This window comes from Myxocyprinus asiaticus, chromosome 42, assembly GCF_019703515.2.
Source record: "Myxocyprinus asiaticus isolate MX2 ecotype Aquarium Trade chromosome 42, UBuf_Myxa_2, whole genome shotgun sequence".
Lineage (NCBI taxonomy): Eukaryota > Metazoa > Chordata > Actinopteri > Cypriniformes > Catostomidae > Myxocyprinus > Myxocyprinus asiaticus.
Window position 1 is genome coordinate 8,673,248 of NC_059385.1, and position 17,490 is coordinate 8,690,737.

The 17,490-nt window shown below is 38.2% G+C and overlaps 1 protein-coding gene across 6 annotated transcripts in view; it reads right to left on the bottom strand.

Annotated features, from left to right (window-relative positions):
• The window catches only part of LOC127433128 (RNA-binding protein Musashi homolog 2-like), a 266,122-nt gene that overhangs the window by 95,932 nt on the left and 152,700 nt on the right, over positions 1-17,490 (bottom strand). For all 6 annotated transcript variants that reach the window (XM_051684798.1, XM_051684802.1, XM_051684800.1 and 3 more), the window contains one exon: positions 15,804-15,852. In XM_051684798.1, coding sequence (XP_051540758.1) covers positions 15,804-15,852 — 49 coding nt within the window. The remainder of the gene's footprint in view (positions 1-15,803; positions 15,853-17,490) is intronic.

A 17,490-nucleotide genomic window follows, 5' to 3' on the forward strand; every position in this document is an offset into this window, starting at 1 on the left:
CAATTTATTGTCATAATCATGAAAGCCATAAAACAGACAATTATTCGCCATAATCACAATTATTTGTTTGACAATTAATAGTCAGACAAATTTCATAACCATGACAGCCCTACTGTGTACTTAACGTCTTTAATGAGGAGAATGAACTACACTCCCTTGAAGCATTGTGGATGATGTAATCAAATTAAAAATTATGGAAAAACTATCACTTCTGAGCTCTGTTGGTGCACTTCATTTGCCGCAATTTTTTGATTGGCAATTCTTTCTCTACAGAATCATGCTGTGTAGTTATTCAGCACAAATTCCACTATTAAATGCGACTGATGACTTCAGCAGAAGCATATACCACTGACCATCTTTATTTAAAAATTCTATTTGCCTACAGAGATTGTATGGAATTGCATCAAATTTCTACTTCCCGTACTATACTGTTTTACTCTATTTCTGCAAGATAGCCCCGCCCACAGTACAATCTCATTAGTTCAAAATCCAGCTTCACAAACCTGTACATTAAGAGATTAAAAATTTGAGATTTATCTTGAAAAAATTCATTAAATTAATTACAATTAATCTACTCACAGGCATGTTCAAATTGTTAAACGTATTCATAAAAAGATAAGGAGACTAGACATTTATATTTGGATTTCATCTGGGGCCGTAGTACAGAAACTTTAGTCTAAGTTAAGATCTGAAAGTATGGGATTCCTGGTCTACTTTTATTTTTCCAATATTTTGGCAATATTGTAATTTTAAAGACTATCTAACGAAGGAATCAGATGATGTCAAGAGGTGTGTATTTTCACTCTCTTTTGGCTGCTGGCAGGGAACAACTGTTATTGATGCTCACTGCATTAGAAATGTATAAGATTCGCCCAGAAAAGTTGCCAGCACTTGTTTAATAAGAAAACGGCTCCCCAAAGACTAAATGCACATTTCCCCAGCCTAATATTTACACACTCCTCGATCAACAGACGGATGATAACTTTGCACTCAAAACAGACATACACCATTTATAACTAGCTGTACAGACTTGTATGATGCCACAACCACTGTCCCTCTAGGTGCAGAAATGACTTCAGTAGCAAAGACAAAAATCTGTGATCTACTAGCCATCGTCTGTTCCAACAATGTTTCCCGGCAAAGTTCAGCCATGTTGAAGAACAACAGAGCAGGAAGAGAATAGTTTTCCCTTGGTCAAACGTTCCAGGCTAATCACTGTGGAATTTAAGGCAATATGATGTACTTACTCCCAAGAAACATACTGTACAGCAGATCTCTCTGATGGCATATCTGCATTTCAGCAGACAGGGATTTGATGGGGCATATTGGACAGGACAGTAAGCTATTAAAGATACAGCACAGAATAAGCCAGGAATGTAATATGTTTGCACAAGCAAGTATTTGATAAACTGAACACACTGTAGACTCAGCATTCCTTGACGCTGGCCTCAATCTGAGAGTTTAACCTGTGTTAAGGTCCCTGATTCCCTCCCAGAAGTCTGTCTATATACAGCATATACATTAGCTCCAGGAGATTAAAAGGTCAAAGGTTGCATACGATGACAATTGAGAGGTAGTATTTTCATTTCCTGAGTAGATGGCTCCACCACACAGCCCGTCTGCCTCTCTTCTTGTCTGATCTTTTCATACACTCATTCAATTGTAACCGGGATCAGAGGAAACTGGTTATAAATACAACAGGCATGTATTTACTTCATGTTGATGCAGAGCTGAGGGAAGCCTGTTTCTCTGATGTCTGTCTGAAGGTGATGAGAGCAGCAAGACAAACCCTCAGGTAAGGACATTCTCAAGTGGAGGTTAGGTAATGTGAAGATGTGGTCTGGAGATTTTCAGGTAGAGGTGAGGTCTGGAGGTTTTCAGGTAGAGGTGAGGTCTGGAGGTTTTCAGGTAGAGGTGAGGTCTGGAGGTTTTTAGGTGGATGCTAGGTCTGGAGGTTTTCAGATGGAGATGATGTGAGGATATTATCAGGTGGTGATGAATAGGACTGGATATCAATATACAGTACATTCAGAAAGTATTCAGACCCCTTCATTTTTTTCACATTTTATTATGTTGCAGCATTATGCTAAAATGCTTCAAATTATTGTATTTATTTTTTTCACATCAATCTACATTCCATACCCCATAATGACCAAGCAAAAACCAGATTTTTTATAACTTTGCAAATTTATTAAAAAGAAAAAACTTAAATATCACATTGACCTAAGTATTCAGACCCTTAACTCAGTACTTCGTTGAAGCACCTTTGGCAGCAATTCTTTTTGGTTATGATGAAACCAAATTTCATTCTGCCATTCTTCTTTGCAGATCCTCTCAAGCTCTGTCAGGGGACAGTCGGTGGACAGCCATTTTGAGGTCTCTTCAGAGATTGGGTTCAAGTCCAGGCTCTGGCTGGTCCACTGAAGGACATTCACAGAGTTAACCCTAGGCCACTCTTGCGTGTCTTGGCTGTGTGCTTAGGGTCATTGTCCTGTTGGAAGGTGAACCTTCGGCCCAGTCTGAGGTCCTGAGCGCTCTGGACCAGGGTTTCATTAAGGATATCTCTGTATTTTGCTGCATTCAGCTTTCCTTCAACCCTGACCAGTCTCCCAGTCCCTGACGCTGAAAAACACCCCCACAGCATGATGCAACCACCACCATACTTCACCGTTGGGAAGGTATTGCGCAGGTTAGGGGTGGGCCAAATGACCAAAATCTTACATCACTAATTTTATATCACAATAACGATATACTGTATATCATGATATAGTTACATAAAAAAAAAAAAAAAAAAATTGGTTTATATATTTAACAACCATATTGTAATGCCTTTTTTTTTTTTTAATCCAGTCATTGAATTAAATACTTTATAAATGAAAACTACTTCCTCTTATATGATTTGCTCTTTATTTGGAATTTGACATTGTCAGAGTAAAAAAAAAAAAAAAATAATTACAATGCTAAATTTCACATTTCAGTCTGATGTTGATGACTAGTTTTATTATTATAAAACACTTAATTAGGCTCTTAATGGTTCAAGTCATCTCTGTAGACAATATATGGATAGCTGAAAGCAAAGCTGGGTTGTTTTCTAATATCTAACATCATTCAAACTGAATTTTATTAAGGGTAATGATAGGTAATTTAAAAAATCTGCATGACATATGGCACATAATTTTTGGCACATGACACATTGTTTTAGCTGTTTTCCTCGTCAGTGTTGGTTTGAATATCAGGCTCTCTCGCTGACTTCCAACATAGCGCTTTAAGGTAAAAAACTAAAAACTCGCTGTGGCGCGATAGAGAGAACCCGGATTGAGTAGCACAAGTGTCTGTGGAGCCCAATCTAGAAGCCTGCTGGACTCAAGCACACATTCATGCTTCAGAGATATCACACGTGAAAATCACGTGAAACACAGCTGCATGTGTCTGATGAGGAGCATATTCAGAATGCGAGATTGATGTAATTGAATTTGTTAGTACCTGAAAAACCCTGTTTCTTCAATTCTCTCAGTCTATCATAAAGCCTCTCCGCCTTCCCCATTTCTCTGACAGAATGTGTACCACGTACGTGTTACGTGAATAGAATGTGGTGCACATTCTTGTCACATAGTGGCGGTTTTGCGTAACTGCGATACAGACGATAATCCAAAATGTATACCGGTTGCCAGATTTCTACCGGTTTATCATGTCTACAGGTATATCGCCCACCCCTAGCGCAGGTGATGAGCAGTGCCTGGTTTCCTCCAGACATGACGCTTGGAATTGAGGCCAAACAGTTCAATCTTCATTTCATCAGACCAGAGAATCTTGTTTCTCACAGTCTGAGAGTACTTTAGGTGCTTTTTTGGTCTTGAAATGAGGAGAGGCTTCTATATGGCTGCTCTGCCATAAAGCCCAGATTGGTGGAGTGCTGCAGTGATAGTTGTCCTTCTACAAGATTCTCCCATCTCCACACATGACCTCTGGAGCTCAACCGGAGTGAACATCGGGTTCTTGGTCACCTCTCTTACAAAGGCCCTTCTCCCCCGATTGCTCAGTTTGGCCGGGCGGCCAGCTCTAGAAAGAGTCCTGGTTGTTCCAAACTTCTTCCATTTAAGAATTATGGAGGCCACTGTGCTCTTGGGAACCTTCAATGCAGCCGAAATTTTTTTGTACCCTTTCCCAGATCTGTGCCTCGACACAATCCTGTCTCTGAGCTCTGCAGGCAGTTCCTTTGACCTCATGGCTAGGTTTTTGCTCTGATATGCATTTTCAGCTGTGAGACCTTAAATAGACAGGTGTGTGCCTTTCCAAATCATGTCCAATCAATTGAATTTGCCGCAGGTGGACTCCAATCAAAGATCCTTTGATCCTCAAAGTTGATCCAGAGAAATGGGATGTACCTGAGCTAAATTACAAGTGTCAGAGCAAAGGGTCTGAATACTTATGTCAATGTGATATCAGTTTTTTCTTTTTAATAAATTTGCAAAGTTATCAAAAATCTGGTTTTTGCTTGGTCATTATGAGGTATGGATTGATGTGAATTTTTTTTTAAAGCATTTTAGCATAAGGCTGCAACAACAAAATGTAAAAAAATAAAAAAGACCCGAAGACGTCTGAATAATTTCGGAATGCACTAGATTTCCCGATTTGATTCGATTCCAATTCACAAGCTCTCAGTTTGATTCCAATATATGATTTGATTAGATCCTGGTTAATTTGGGTATATTTCAATTGTAATGTCCATTTCACTTTTATTTGATAGACATTCTCTCTCAGCTATCCAGGGGACCTTCAAACTTTGTGCATTAGGGCTGAAATGATTAGTCAACGTTATCAGCAACATCGACAATAAAAAAATGTCGACAAAAATGTTCATTGTCGAACAGTCGTTTGATCTCATTTAATGTAACATGAGATCACATTAAAGTCTAATGATGACACGTGAGAAGAGCACTTCAGCACGAGTACATGATTGAGGAGAGGCACAGCTTACAGTCCAGACACACTCCAGACTTTCCATACAGCTTAAAGTGATGTAGATCGCAAAGTATGAGGCAATTATACAAAAATACAAAATAAGTAAATACAGAAGCACTCTTTTTGTGAAATAAAGCTGAGATTGAGCTGCCGTTCTGCTTAAGCAAAACTTGCTTGTCGAGCGTCTTTAAAGGAAACACTAGCGATGGGGAGTCGACTCCAAAAGTGTTGATTCCTCGATTCCTGACTAGTCCTAGAATCGGAGTCGACTCTAATACAGGAATCGTTTCTTTTGTTTGACTCCGCAACTTTGCGAATAGGACATTGTGATTGACTAAAATCGATGTATTAGCGTTCTTAAAAACCAATCACATCCTCTACAAATACCTGTTGGTTGGTGGGATACTCATTCATTCAATATGTGTGTCTGAATGAGAGATAATGTGCGTGCATGCAAAACAGAGAGAGGGTGTGTGACAGATTTGAAAACTTTTGGTACTTTGTGTAGTATTACATCAATGCATGGGGCAGTGGTTGGAGAAGTGAATTCTTGCAATTTGTCTAGTTTCTATTTGACAATGAAATAAATTATTTCCCCACCCAGTCTGTTTCTATTTATTTTCCTTCTTAAAATTGGATATGACACACAGTAAAGCAGTATCGGGATATTTAAGAATGCAGAGAACAAACAGTGCTGGATACAGTGGAAATTGACCTTCAATCAACTGAAAGAAAAGGCTGTCTTTTTGAAAGGTAACTTTGAGAAACTTCAGCTAGTGCTGCGTCATGTTAACCAGGAGCTGTTCAAACCGAAAAAACCTTTGCGTCTGCTCGCGCTGTTTTTCAATTGTTTTCCATGTAAACATTCGCTAAATGGATGTCTATTGAAAACTGTGTTTTTAGCATATCTCATGGGAGCACTACATTTTTATATGCCATGTCAAGTAAAAAAAACTTTGACTCCAACTGCTGGAGTCGGGAATCGAAGTCAACTCCACAAAACTTGAAATCGAACACCCCTAGGAAACACCCCATCATTACATCTTTACTGCATCCTTTATTAAAGTTCAAATAATAACAAAGCAGGTCATGTAAATAAGTACAAACTCCGAAACTTGCATTTCTCTGTGCGGTCAGCAGCGCTTCTATGAGTCACGTGAAGTGACACGATCTAAGGGGGAGAGATTGAAACTGCTTCCCAGCTAATATACACTCTGGCATAGGTACGCTCATCCCTCGTGTGCACTTGTTGCAGCTAGACTACAACGTGATGGCTCATGACTTAGTGAATCATAATGCATATGTGTTGCGATGTGTATATTATAGTGAAGAAAATCAGTGATACGCAGCTCTATTAAGAAGAGAGAGTTTATTTTTTGAGTTAAAGATGGATCGAAGTGAACAAAAAGGTGAGAGAGGGTAGTCTTCGGCAATTATATACTGCAACAAAATAAGTTTTTGATATCTAAACCTCCTTTAAAACAACGTTCATTTACATTAGGAGCTTTACTGCAGAAGAAAAAATCTGTTATCTGGGAATGTAGAATATAATATTAAATATTCAAATACATTTTAAATATCTAAAAATCCTTAAAACAAGATACATTTACCTGAGAAGCAACATACTGTATTCACCTTAATCCGCCCATTTAATCCGCTGTTCCGAATTTTGTCAACTAACGTCCTGTTTGTACTGAAGTCGATCAAAATGGATTACGTGTGGGAGCACAAAAAGTATTTTTCACCAAGAGGTGATGGTCTTCTCCACCCATTTACTACGTGAAAATGCTCAGGAGGTGTTTTTTCTGTCACTCTAAATGTTTGTTTTTTCCCACACCCGCAGAGGTAAACTGGACCTGGCAGATCACATTCATACAGCATTGACACATTGCACTTTTTCATGATACAAGCGTTTAATTGTTACACGTGTAATTCTGCTTAATTTTTACATTTCAACTTGTTAATAACTTGTGTTACGACAGATGGCCAGAGGTGTCGTACAGAGATATTTGACTGATATTTGAGTTTCATGAGCACAGAAGAATATCAATATGTCCACAGTGTGAAGGTAGGTTCTTGTGTATTTATGAATGAATTACTCTTGTTTTAAAATCTCCCCTCTCTGCTTCCAGTTGTTATGACATCCCCTGAACACTTTAAAATACTCATGATAGCTTTTGGCAACTCTAGAACCTGTAAATCCACTTCGCTAGCTAATTACACTTTGACATCAACACCACAGACATACATATATATATATATATATATATATATATATATATATATATATATATATATATGTATGTATATATAGTGACCGCTAGAACGGAAGTTCCGAGACAACATTTTCAAGATGGCTGTGCACCAGTTTCTCTGGCACATACGGTGATTATGAGATTTAGACTAGCTTATAAGTATATTTTGTCTTACTGCACTGGCAGAAGTATGAACAAGTGAAAAATTGCATCTTATACAAAACATGCACAAATTTCACAGAACTTTTTAGGTAAGCCTGATATCACAATAAATTTTCACAGAAGAGAAGCACACAAATCTCTGAAGCTCTATTGCAGGTACTCCGCTGAAATGACTGACAATTTTATTAAACTTTTTTGTGCTTTGTTTTATATATTAACACACTAATCATGCAGAATCATACTAACGTAATGACTGATGTATGCAATCATTAATTCAGAGACTCTCTCTTCTCGAAACCCAAACTAAATTGGTCAAAAGACATGCATCTTACAAAGTGTTAATGGTGATGATGCCTGTTAATACACACCTTAATTCTACCAGGCAATAAACAGGGCACTGCGGTATTTGTGAAAGAGACAGTGAAGTCAAAACTGATGAACAAGGTTAAAATGTCATTTCATGTTTTGTCTGTCAAAATGACGGACAGCATTTGAAATTATCTGTCAATGTTTCAAAAAATCTGTAAATGACGGAGAATTTTCCATTAATGCAACCCCTGACCATACTGTTTTGTACCAGTTGGGCTCATTGGAACAAATACAGTTTCTTTTTCCATTGTGGTACTGCAAAATCAGGATTAGAATGGACTATCTGAGTTAGTGACCAACCGTGGGTCACCATGTTAGGTAGAGCCGTTCCACCAGAATGGTTCTCTGTCTTGAGTATGGTTAGCTATCTGTGCTGAGAAATCTGTGCTGGGAACGGTTCGTATTCATACTGGAACCATTACTCACCCTGCTCACAGCCGTTCAGCCAGATGGTGGAAAAGTGCATTGAGTCCTTCATTTCTGATTCATTTATCCAAGCTTTTGAGAGAAAGCGTTATGTACCTTTACAAGGGCTATATCACTCTTTCAAAAGGTGAGGAAATGGAAGGAATGGATCCAAAAAAATAGCAAACAGATTTAGTAAACAAGTAATTCCCTGTAGTGACAATTGCAGGCTGTTTTTTGGTTCAGAGATGGTAATAGAGAAAGCTATGCAGAGAGAAATAAATAATTACCCTCTCTTGATTGTGTATCTGACCGTCTTGTTCACCAACAATCAGTCCGAATGAAACCAGAATATCAATGACACAGCTAACACAGCACACGCAAACAAATACTGTAATAGGGCACAAAGTTATCAGTCTCAAACAGACTGCCAAACACACATGTACATACACACACACAGGCTGGGGACTGTGTTGAGTCCCAGGAAAGCCGATCCAGGTAAGAAGATTACAGACACACACAATACAACCTTTTGTTCATCTTCCAGGAACAAACCAGTCCTCTGAAGCATCCAGGAAATTCACACACAAAACAAAACTTCATCCATGGCCAAAAATTCCTAACTCAGACTAACACCTGCTCCTTTCTCTCCCTTTTTTTTCCCCTCGCTCTCTCTTCTCTACACTGCTCAACAATAAAAATCATAATTCATGCTCTCTGTTGATCAAACCGAGACGCTGTTACTTTTGCTTACATCATTTGAAAATCACAAAGTTCCAGCTATAATCAGACACTAGTTCGGAAGCCTGTTGAGCGGGACTATCAGCATCCATGACGTTACAGCAGCTTTCATCATCCAGGCAGACTTTTATATTCAGGGAAATTGGGCAAGGAAAAAGCACCAGAACTTCTGCCATGGAAATTTCAGGTGTAAATGTGTTACATTGTTGTTATTTGGGAAGGGAATAAATTATGTTCCTTTTGGGAAAATGTGTTTGAGACAGATGAACAAATGTGTTACAGATTTACAGAAAAACATTAATGCATGTATTATTTAAAGGGGTCATGTCATGCATTTTTCTTCTTCCTTGAGATTCACTTATAATGTTAGTAAATTTTTTCTCACAAATGTCATAATGTAGTGTCATCATGTAATATTACATTACTTTTTTTACCTTGTCTGTGGCCCTCTGTCTGAAACGCTCTGTTTCTCAATGACTGGCTAACATCTTTGCAGAGCAAACGCCCCACCATTATATGTGTGCAACTGCTTTTTTTCCCCAAAAAATATAAACGTGAAAGTGATTTACAAAATCACTTAAAAGCGCTCAGTCCATGCAATCACTGATAGCTATACAGTGTGTCCCAATTTATGTGAAGCACACAATTAAATTTTAACAGCTGTTAGACTGAAATACCAAACGAAAACAGTGTTGGCACACTGTTGCTCAACAATACTTGTATTATTAGGCATATAAGATTTGGTAATTATAAAATAATTCTATATAAACAGAGAAAATAGTCCTGACCAACACATACTGCAAATGTGAAGGATTAATAAATCTGTATTCAGCTCTACGGAGAGTAATAAGGGACGGTTGGCCCTCTGGTATCCCTGTCTCAACTCATCTCTTCAATACGCATTCCATGTTGGGAAATATGAGATTGTTCAACAGGTAAGGGTCTCATTTGATCGAATCGCTGCTTAAATATGGGACAATGGACATCAAAATGTATTCATTGCGGCCAAAATACAGGTCGTCCTGGCTAACACAAGACAGCTGGCTGCCTTAAAAGCGTATACTTCACCATTTTCTTTCATTGTGGTCTGCATTCTTCTTCCATTACAACAATAATTTAATCTCAAATCAATATTTTGTGAGCAATACTGTGTTTCTTTGGAAACCATGTAATAAGCATGATTCACTCTGCGTTGGAGTCCTGGTCATGGTTTACTTTGCAATAAAATGGCTGAATAACTCCTTACAAATCGAACAAACACAGGCACATAAACAGTAGAATTACATTTGATACTCACCAGCATTACTGTCATATAGCTACCAATGCTCCATCTTTTAATATACGTTTCTTTGCAAAGTATGAAGTAGTACATAATAGTTCTCAAAAGAATCCATAGAGAAATGGGCCAAACAAAGGTTAGCCCTCAATCCTAATGTTGGGATCCTTCAGAAAAACTATGCAGACATGCAGTTTTTCGACAACCAGGAACACAACAACGTCTGGGGATCTTAATCCACATCTTAATCTTTTCGTTGGTTAAAAGCAAACTACATTAAGAATAGTACCACTTCCAGTGTTGTGTAAATCAGTCACTCAATCAGTTAACAGCGACGATGACGTATTTTGTGGAGGCGGGAACTATTCAAATGAGCCCCTTTCCTATGTCACAATGGGGCCGATTTCAAAACAAGTGGCTTTTGCAGGGTGGAAACAATAAATGCTCTTTTTGGGGTAGAAAATAGGTTTTTAGTTCTGAAACTTAGAATATGTTTTATAGTACAATGAATTTTTATATGTCAAAATATCAAGGAAAATTAGATTCTTCATGACATGACCCCTTTAAAGCAGTATCATGGAAATTGCAGTTACTTATTTGCTACGATCCTGCTTCAGCACTGCATCAAAACTGTCTTCATACACAAACAGACAAAATACAAATCTAGCATAAACCACCTCTAACAAAAGTCAACGGCACCTTCTGTCAGATGCTGGCGGGGTGTTTGAGAGGGAAATGAGGGTTTGGATTGCACAAATGATTTAGATGCCAAGCTGAAATATCTTTAGTACTTCAGTAAATAGATGTCCAGAGACAGAGATGCTCCCTTCAAATCCTTCAGTGAAGTTCAACTTTCGAGTTTGAAAATCGTATTTAAAATGTCACGTGCAATTACAACCCCAATTCCGAAAAAGTTGGGACAGTTGAGACGGGGCAATTTAACATTAATAACAATTTGACAAGTTGAAATAACAAGGTGATGTGAAGCAGGAGATGTTAAACAGGTGAAGCAATCGTGTCATAGTATATAGGGAGCCTCCAAAAACAGCCTAGTCCTTCAAGAGCAAGGATCATTCGAGACTTGTCAATTTGCCAACAGATGCTTCAGCAAATAATCCAGCACTTTGAGAACAATGTTCCCCAAAGACAAATTGGAAGGATTCGGGGCATTTCTCCCTCTACAGTGCACAATATAGTTTAAAGGTCAAGACGAAAACACGTGCGTGTGATCTCTGATCCCTCAGATGTCACTGTCTTAAAAGAAACGGCATATCCATCTGTAATGGATATCATGAACATGGGCTTGGGATAACTTTAGTAAACCTTTGTTAGGGCTTGGGATAAATTTAGTAAACCTTTGTTAGTCAACACCACTCGCCGCTAAATCCACAGATGCATGTTAAGACTATGCAAAGCAGAAGCGCTACATCAACACTGTCCAGAAGCACTGCCGACTTCTCTGGGCTCGGTCTCATCTTAGAAGGAAAGTAGAATAGTGGACCTGTGTTTTTTGGTCCAAAGAGTCCACATTTCAAAAGGTTTTTGAAAAACAAAGCCGTCATGTTATCTGGGTCAAAGAGGCATGGGTAACTCACACATCTGTGAGAACACCATGAATGCAGACAGATATGTAAAAATTTTGGAGCAACATATACTGCCATCCAGCACCGTCTTTTCCAGGGACGTCCCTGCATTTTCCAGTAGGACAACTTCAAACCAAATACTGCCCGGATTACAAGTGCATGGCTGTGTAAGGAGAGAGTGTGGGTACTAGATTGGCCTGCCTGCAGTCCTGACCTGTCTCCAATTGAGAATGTGTGGCACATTATGAAGCACACCATATGGCAACGAAGACCCCGTACAATTGTGCAGCTAAAGACCTACATAATGGATGATTTGGGGAAAATTCCACTTTCTAAACTTAACAAACTTGTGTCTTCAGTGCACAAATGCTTAATAAGTGTTATTAGAAGAAATGGTGATGTTTCACAGTGGTAAACACACAACTGTCCCAACTTTTTTGGAGCGTGTTGCAATCATCTGATTTGAAATTACTGTACATTTTCAAAAAACAATGAAATTCACAAGGAAAAACATCATATGTGTAGTTGTAGTGCTTTCAATATAGTCATACGTTTTTGAATCACTTTCCAAAATAACATGTACAGTATATCGTGATCTATATTTATCAAGCAAAATTTTCAAGAATATCATATTTTCAAGAATATCATAAATATAATTTTTTGCTTACATCACCCAACCCTAAGTACGTTTCAGGCCTAAATAAGACTTATTTGTTTTCCGCAATGCATCCATCTCCAAATTTCCATTTCTGGTTTTGGCGAACATCTAAAAATGTCAGGCAAAAAATCCTTTTATACTCTTTTAATTTCTTAAGGAGGTTTTATCTTCACTAACTGCTTGAGGACTGAAATAATGATTGTACATTGAACCTAAACTCTGACTTTTCTTCCATGGGAAAAAAACATCATGTAGACAACAACCTGACTACGGTAAAGCATTCATTGTTGCACACTGTGAACTTTATCACAAACCATTTTAAAAATATCATACCATAAATGCTGGTTTGTATTACGGTATGTTATTTCAAACACAGTGCGAGTTTAGGCAGAGCCAGGGCTGTATAGCCTTTGGGTATTCACAGTAACGGCACACAAACGGCTCACAAAAGCAACCAGCAGAGCCCTGATGAAAATCACACCATTACATCTGTAATTATCAGCATGAAATCCTGCCATAAACCCCCTCCAAATGTCTAAATAACATCCCTGATCCACGTGCCCACAGGAGAGTTGATGCATGTTCCCACAATGCACTGGGACACAGGACTGATGGAGCTTTGGAGCTCAATTTCAAACACAATCATCCTCATTTCAGCCTGCAAATGCCAGAAAAATTCTGCTGCATTCTCTTTAGTGAAAGGAGAGAGAGAGAGAGGGATAGTTCAAGAAAAAATGAAAATTATGTCATTATTTACTCAATCACCATTCACCTTCATTGTATGGGGAAAAAAAAAACCTCATTAAAGTAAGTGGTGACTGTGGCCAACATTCTGCCTTACATCTCCTTGTGGGTTCACAACAGGTTTGGAACAACATAGGTGAGTAAATGATGTAAGATTTTTTAATTAAACGAACTTTTTAATTTAATTGATCTGTTTAAAGAATATGTGTGAGAGAGAGATGCAAAATTGACTTATATTTACAAACACACACACACAAATATTCACTTGCTGTTTTATACCTTTCTATGTTAGACCATTTTGGAACCGTCTGTGCTGTATAGACCTCTCTCTCTCCTAATTAAAATAAAATGTGCTTTATTGGCATGACAAAAGGTACAGTGTATTTTGCTAAGCATTTGCAAGGAATACAAAGAATAAGAGAGAAGAAAAATAATAAAATAAATAAGAGCAAAGAGCAAAAATTGCCACAACAGCTTTTGTGGCGTTCCGCTGGATAGCTTCACCCACAGTCAAATCTTATTGGTCAACAATCTCGAACCACGCAGCTGTATTTAGACATCAAAATTGGCTGTAAATTTGACGCTCATATCCTTTCGCTTTCAGTGAACACAGAGAATTACTTGGTGCTACAAATTACTTGATGCATCACTCATAGTTAAGACGATGTGTTTGTGTTGCTCTGCATCAAGTCTGAGCATTAATTAAGACCATAAAAACATCTTCAATCTTTGCATTCAAGAACATACAGTTGTGCTCAAAAGTTTGCATACCCTGGCAGAAATTGTGAAATTTTGGCATTGATTTTGAAAATATGACTGATCATGCAAAAAAACTGTCTTTTATTTAAGGATACAGATCATATGAAGCCATTTATCATCACATAGTTGTTTGGCTCCTTTTTAAATCATAATGATAACAAAAATCACCCAAATGGCCCTGATCAAAAGTTTACATACCCTTGAATGTTTGGCCTTGTTACAGGCACACAAGGTGACACACACAGGTTTAAATGGCAATTAAAGGTTAATTTCCCACACCTGTGGCTTTTTAAATTGCAATTAGTGCCTGTGTATAAATAGTCAATGAATTTGTTAGCTCTCACGTGGATGCACTGAGCAGGCTAGATGCTGAGCCATGGGGAGCAGAAAAGAACTGTCAAAAGACCTGCGTAACAAGGTAATGGAACATTATAAAGATGAAAAAGGATATAAAAAGATATCCAAAGCCTTGAAAATGCCAGTCAGTACTGTTCAATCACTTATTAAGAAGTGGAAAATTCGGGGATCTCTTGATACCAAGCCAAGGTCAGGTAGACCAAGAAAGATTTCAGCCACAACTGCCAGAAGAATTGTTCGGGATACAAAGAAAAACCCACAGGTAACCTCAGGAGAAATACAGGCTGCTCTGGAAAAAGACAATGTGGTTGTTTCAAGGAGCACAATACGATGATACTTGAACAAAAATGAGCTGCATGGTCGAGTTGCCCGAAAGAAGCCTTTACTGCGCCAATGCCACAAAAAAGCCTGGTTACAATATGCCCGACAACACCTTGACATGCCCCAGCTTCTGGCACACTGTAATTTGGAGTGACGAAACCAAAATAGAGCTTTATGGTCACAACCATAAGCGCTATGTTTGGAGAGGGGTCAACAAGGCCTATATTGAAAAGAACACCATCCCTACTGTGAAGCATGGTGGTGGCTCACTGATGTTTTGGGGGTGTGTGAGCTCTAAAGGCATGGGAAATCCAGTGAAAATTGATGGCAAGATGAAAGCAGCATGTTATCAGAAAATACTGGCAGACAGTTAGCATTTTTCTGCATGAAAGCTGCGCATGGGACACTCTTGGACTTTCCAGCATGACAGTGACCCTAAGCACAAGGCCAAGTTGGCCCTCCAGTGGTTACAGCAGAAAAAGGTGAAGGTTCTGGAGTGGCCATCACAGTCTCCTAACCTTAATATCATCGAGCCACTCTGGAGAGATCTCAAACGTGCGGTTCATGCAAGACAACCAAAGACTTTGCATGACTTGGAGGCATTTTGCCAAGACAAATGGGCAGCTATACCACCTGCAAGAATTTGGGGCCTCATATACAACTATTACTAAAAACTGCATGCTGTCATTGATGCTAAAGGGGGCAATACACAGTTTTAAGAACTAAGGGTATGCAGACTTTTGAACAGGGGTCATTTCATTTTTTTCTTTGTTGCCATGTTTTGTTTTATGATTGTGCCATTCTGTTATAACCTACAGTTGAATATGAATCCCATAAGAAATAAAAGAAATGTGTTTGCCTGCTCACTCATATTTTCTTTAAATATGGTACATATGTTACCAATTCTCCAAGGGTATGCAAACTTTTGAGCACAACTGTAATTGAACAAACTGAACAATTAATGCAGTCAGTAGGGTAGCAGTACAGTCCATATGTATTTCTGTACACTAGAGTGTGTTCCCATGCTATCAGCACTGTGGAGATCTACAGTATACAGTCTTTTGCACTGTATTCCCAGATAAAGTGAAGATCAGAGACAGAAAGCAGACAGTTCTTGTCAGCAGTTTTCACAAACACAGCTCTTTGTGTCAATCACATTACAGAACACGCAAACATCTAATACAGTATAATTTACATTCTGATGGTCTTACCTCTATGTCTGTTTGTAGTTTTGTCGAACATTAGCATGGCATCTTCTACCTGCAAAAACAACAAACACACTCATGAGTCATCAGCAGTATTGCCAACTATTTCTCATGGGAAGTCGCCAAAGGCTCACTGAAATGTTGCTAAAAGTAGCTAAATCGCGTGATGACGTCATTTATTATGCAAGACATCATATTTACATATGTGAATGAATTGGCGTAAAGAGCTATTGCAATTCTTTAAAGGCTTAGAACCATGTTTTGTTTTTTTTTTACTAATGATTTAACGATTAGTATTTTACTACTAATCATTTAGCTATCACTAATTGAACTTGTCAAACATTCAGACATTGGGGATTTCTATTTTTTTTAATTTATTTTGTAATTAAACTGCATTATTGAACAATGTCAAAGTCCAAAATTATTCTAGCAAAAGCAACCATGGGTAGGCAGCGGTGTAGTTTTGGGGATATTTTTATTTATTTATTTATTTTTAAACATGGATCTATATGCCTTATAATGCCTCACGTGTAGCTGTTTTGGAGATGATATGTCATATATCTTTTTTTTTTTTTTTTTTTTACATATCTGTTGTGTGATCCTGAACCATCAGTGTCTATTACTTGTGCCAGTGTTACTGTGTCACAATTACTTTTTGACAGTGACACCTCATCTGTTCATCTCACTTATCTCTACACTTTACTATAGATCAGGGGTTCATATCCATTCTCTCTCTCTCTCTCTCGCCCTGCTAGATAATTTCTCAGTGCTCTTCTATCGCCGTAGGCTGACTTTTCTTTTCTAAACGGAGAACATGCATGTGAATTGAGGTTGAGATTGTCGCAACAAATACCAACAACACATCAACTCATCAGTCATTATTTATAGAACATCCGTGTGCACATAAATTGAACTCCTGATGGCATGCAGGTCAGTCATATTAAAGATATTAAAATTGTAAGGGGGTCAAAAAGTCGCTAAATCTAGCGACAAAGTCGCTAAGTTGGCAACACTGGTCATCAGAGAATTGTTTTCATTTAAAAAAATAAATAAACAGATTGTTCTCCAGTCATAACTGAACATTTCCGTACAGCGGAATGGACACCTCACTGTATTTTAGTTTCTAAAATGCATGACATGAAAACAGAAAAAGGACACTTAACTGAGGGAATATCAATATATATATATATATATATATATATATATATATATATATATATATATATATATATACGTACAGGCACCAACAATCATACCACAGTCCAAATCACTGAGATCACATTTTTTACACTTTCTGATGGTTGATGCGAACATTCACTGAAGCTCCTGACCCGTATGAGCATGATTTTATGCACTGCACTGCTGTCACACGATTGGCTGATTAGATAATCGCATGGATGATTGTTGGTGCCAGACGGGCTGGTTTGAATATTTCTGTAACTGCTGATCTCCTGGGATTTTCACGCACAACAGTCTCTAGAATTTACTCTGAATGGTGCCAAAAACAAAAAGCATCCAATGAGGGACAGTTCTGCAGATGGAAATGCCTTGTTGATGAGAGAGGTCAACAGAGAATGGCCAGACTGTTTCGAACTGACAAAGTCTACAGTAACTCAGATAACCGCTCTGTACAATTATGGTGAGAAGAATAGCATCTCAGAATGCTATTCTGAGATGCTGGTTGGAGCTGTTT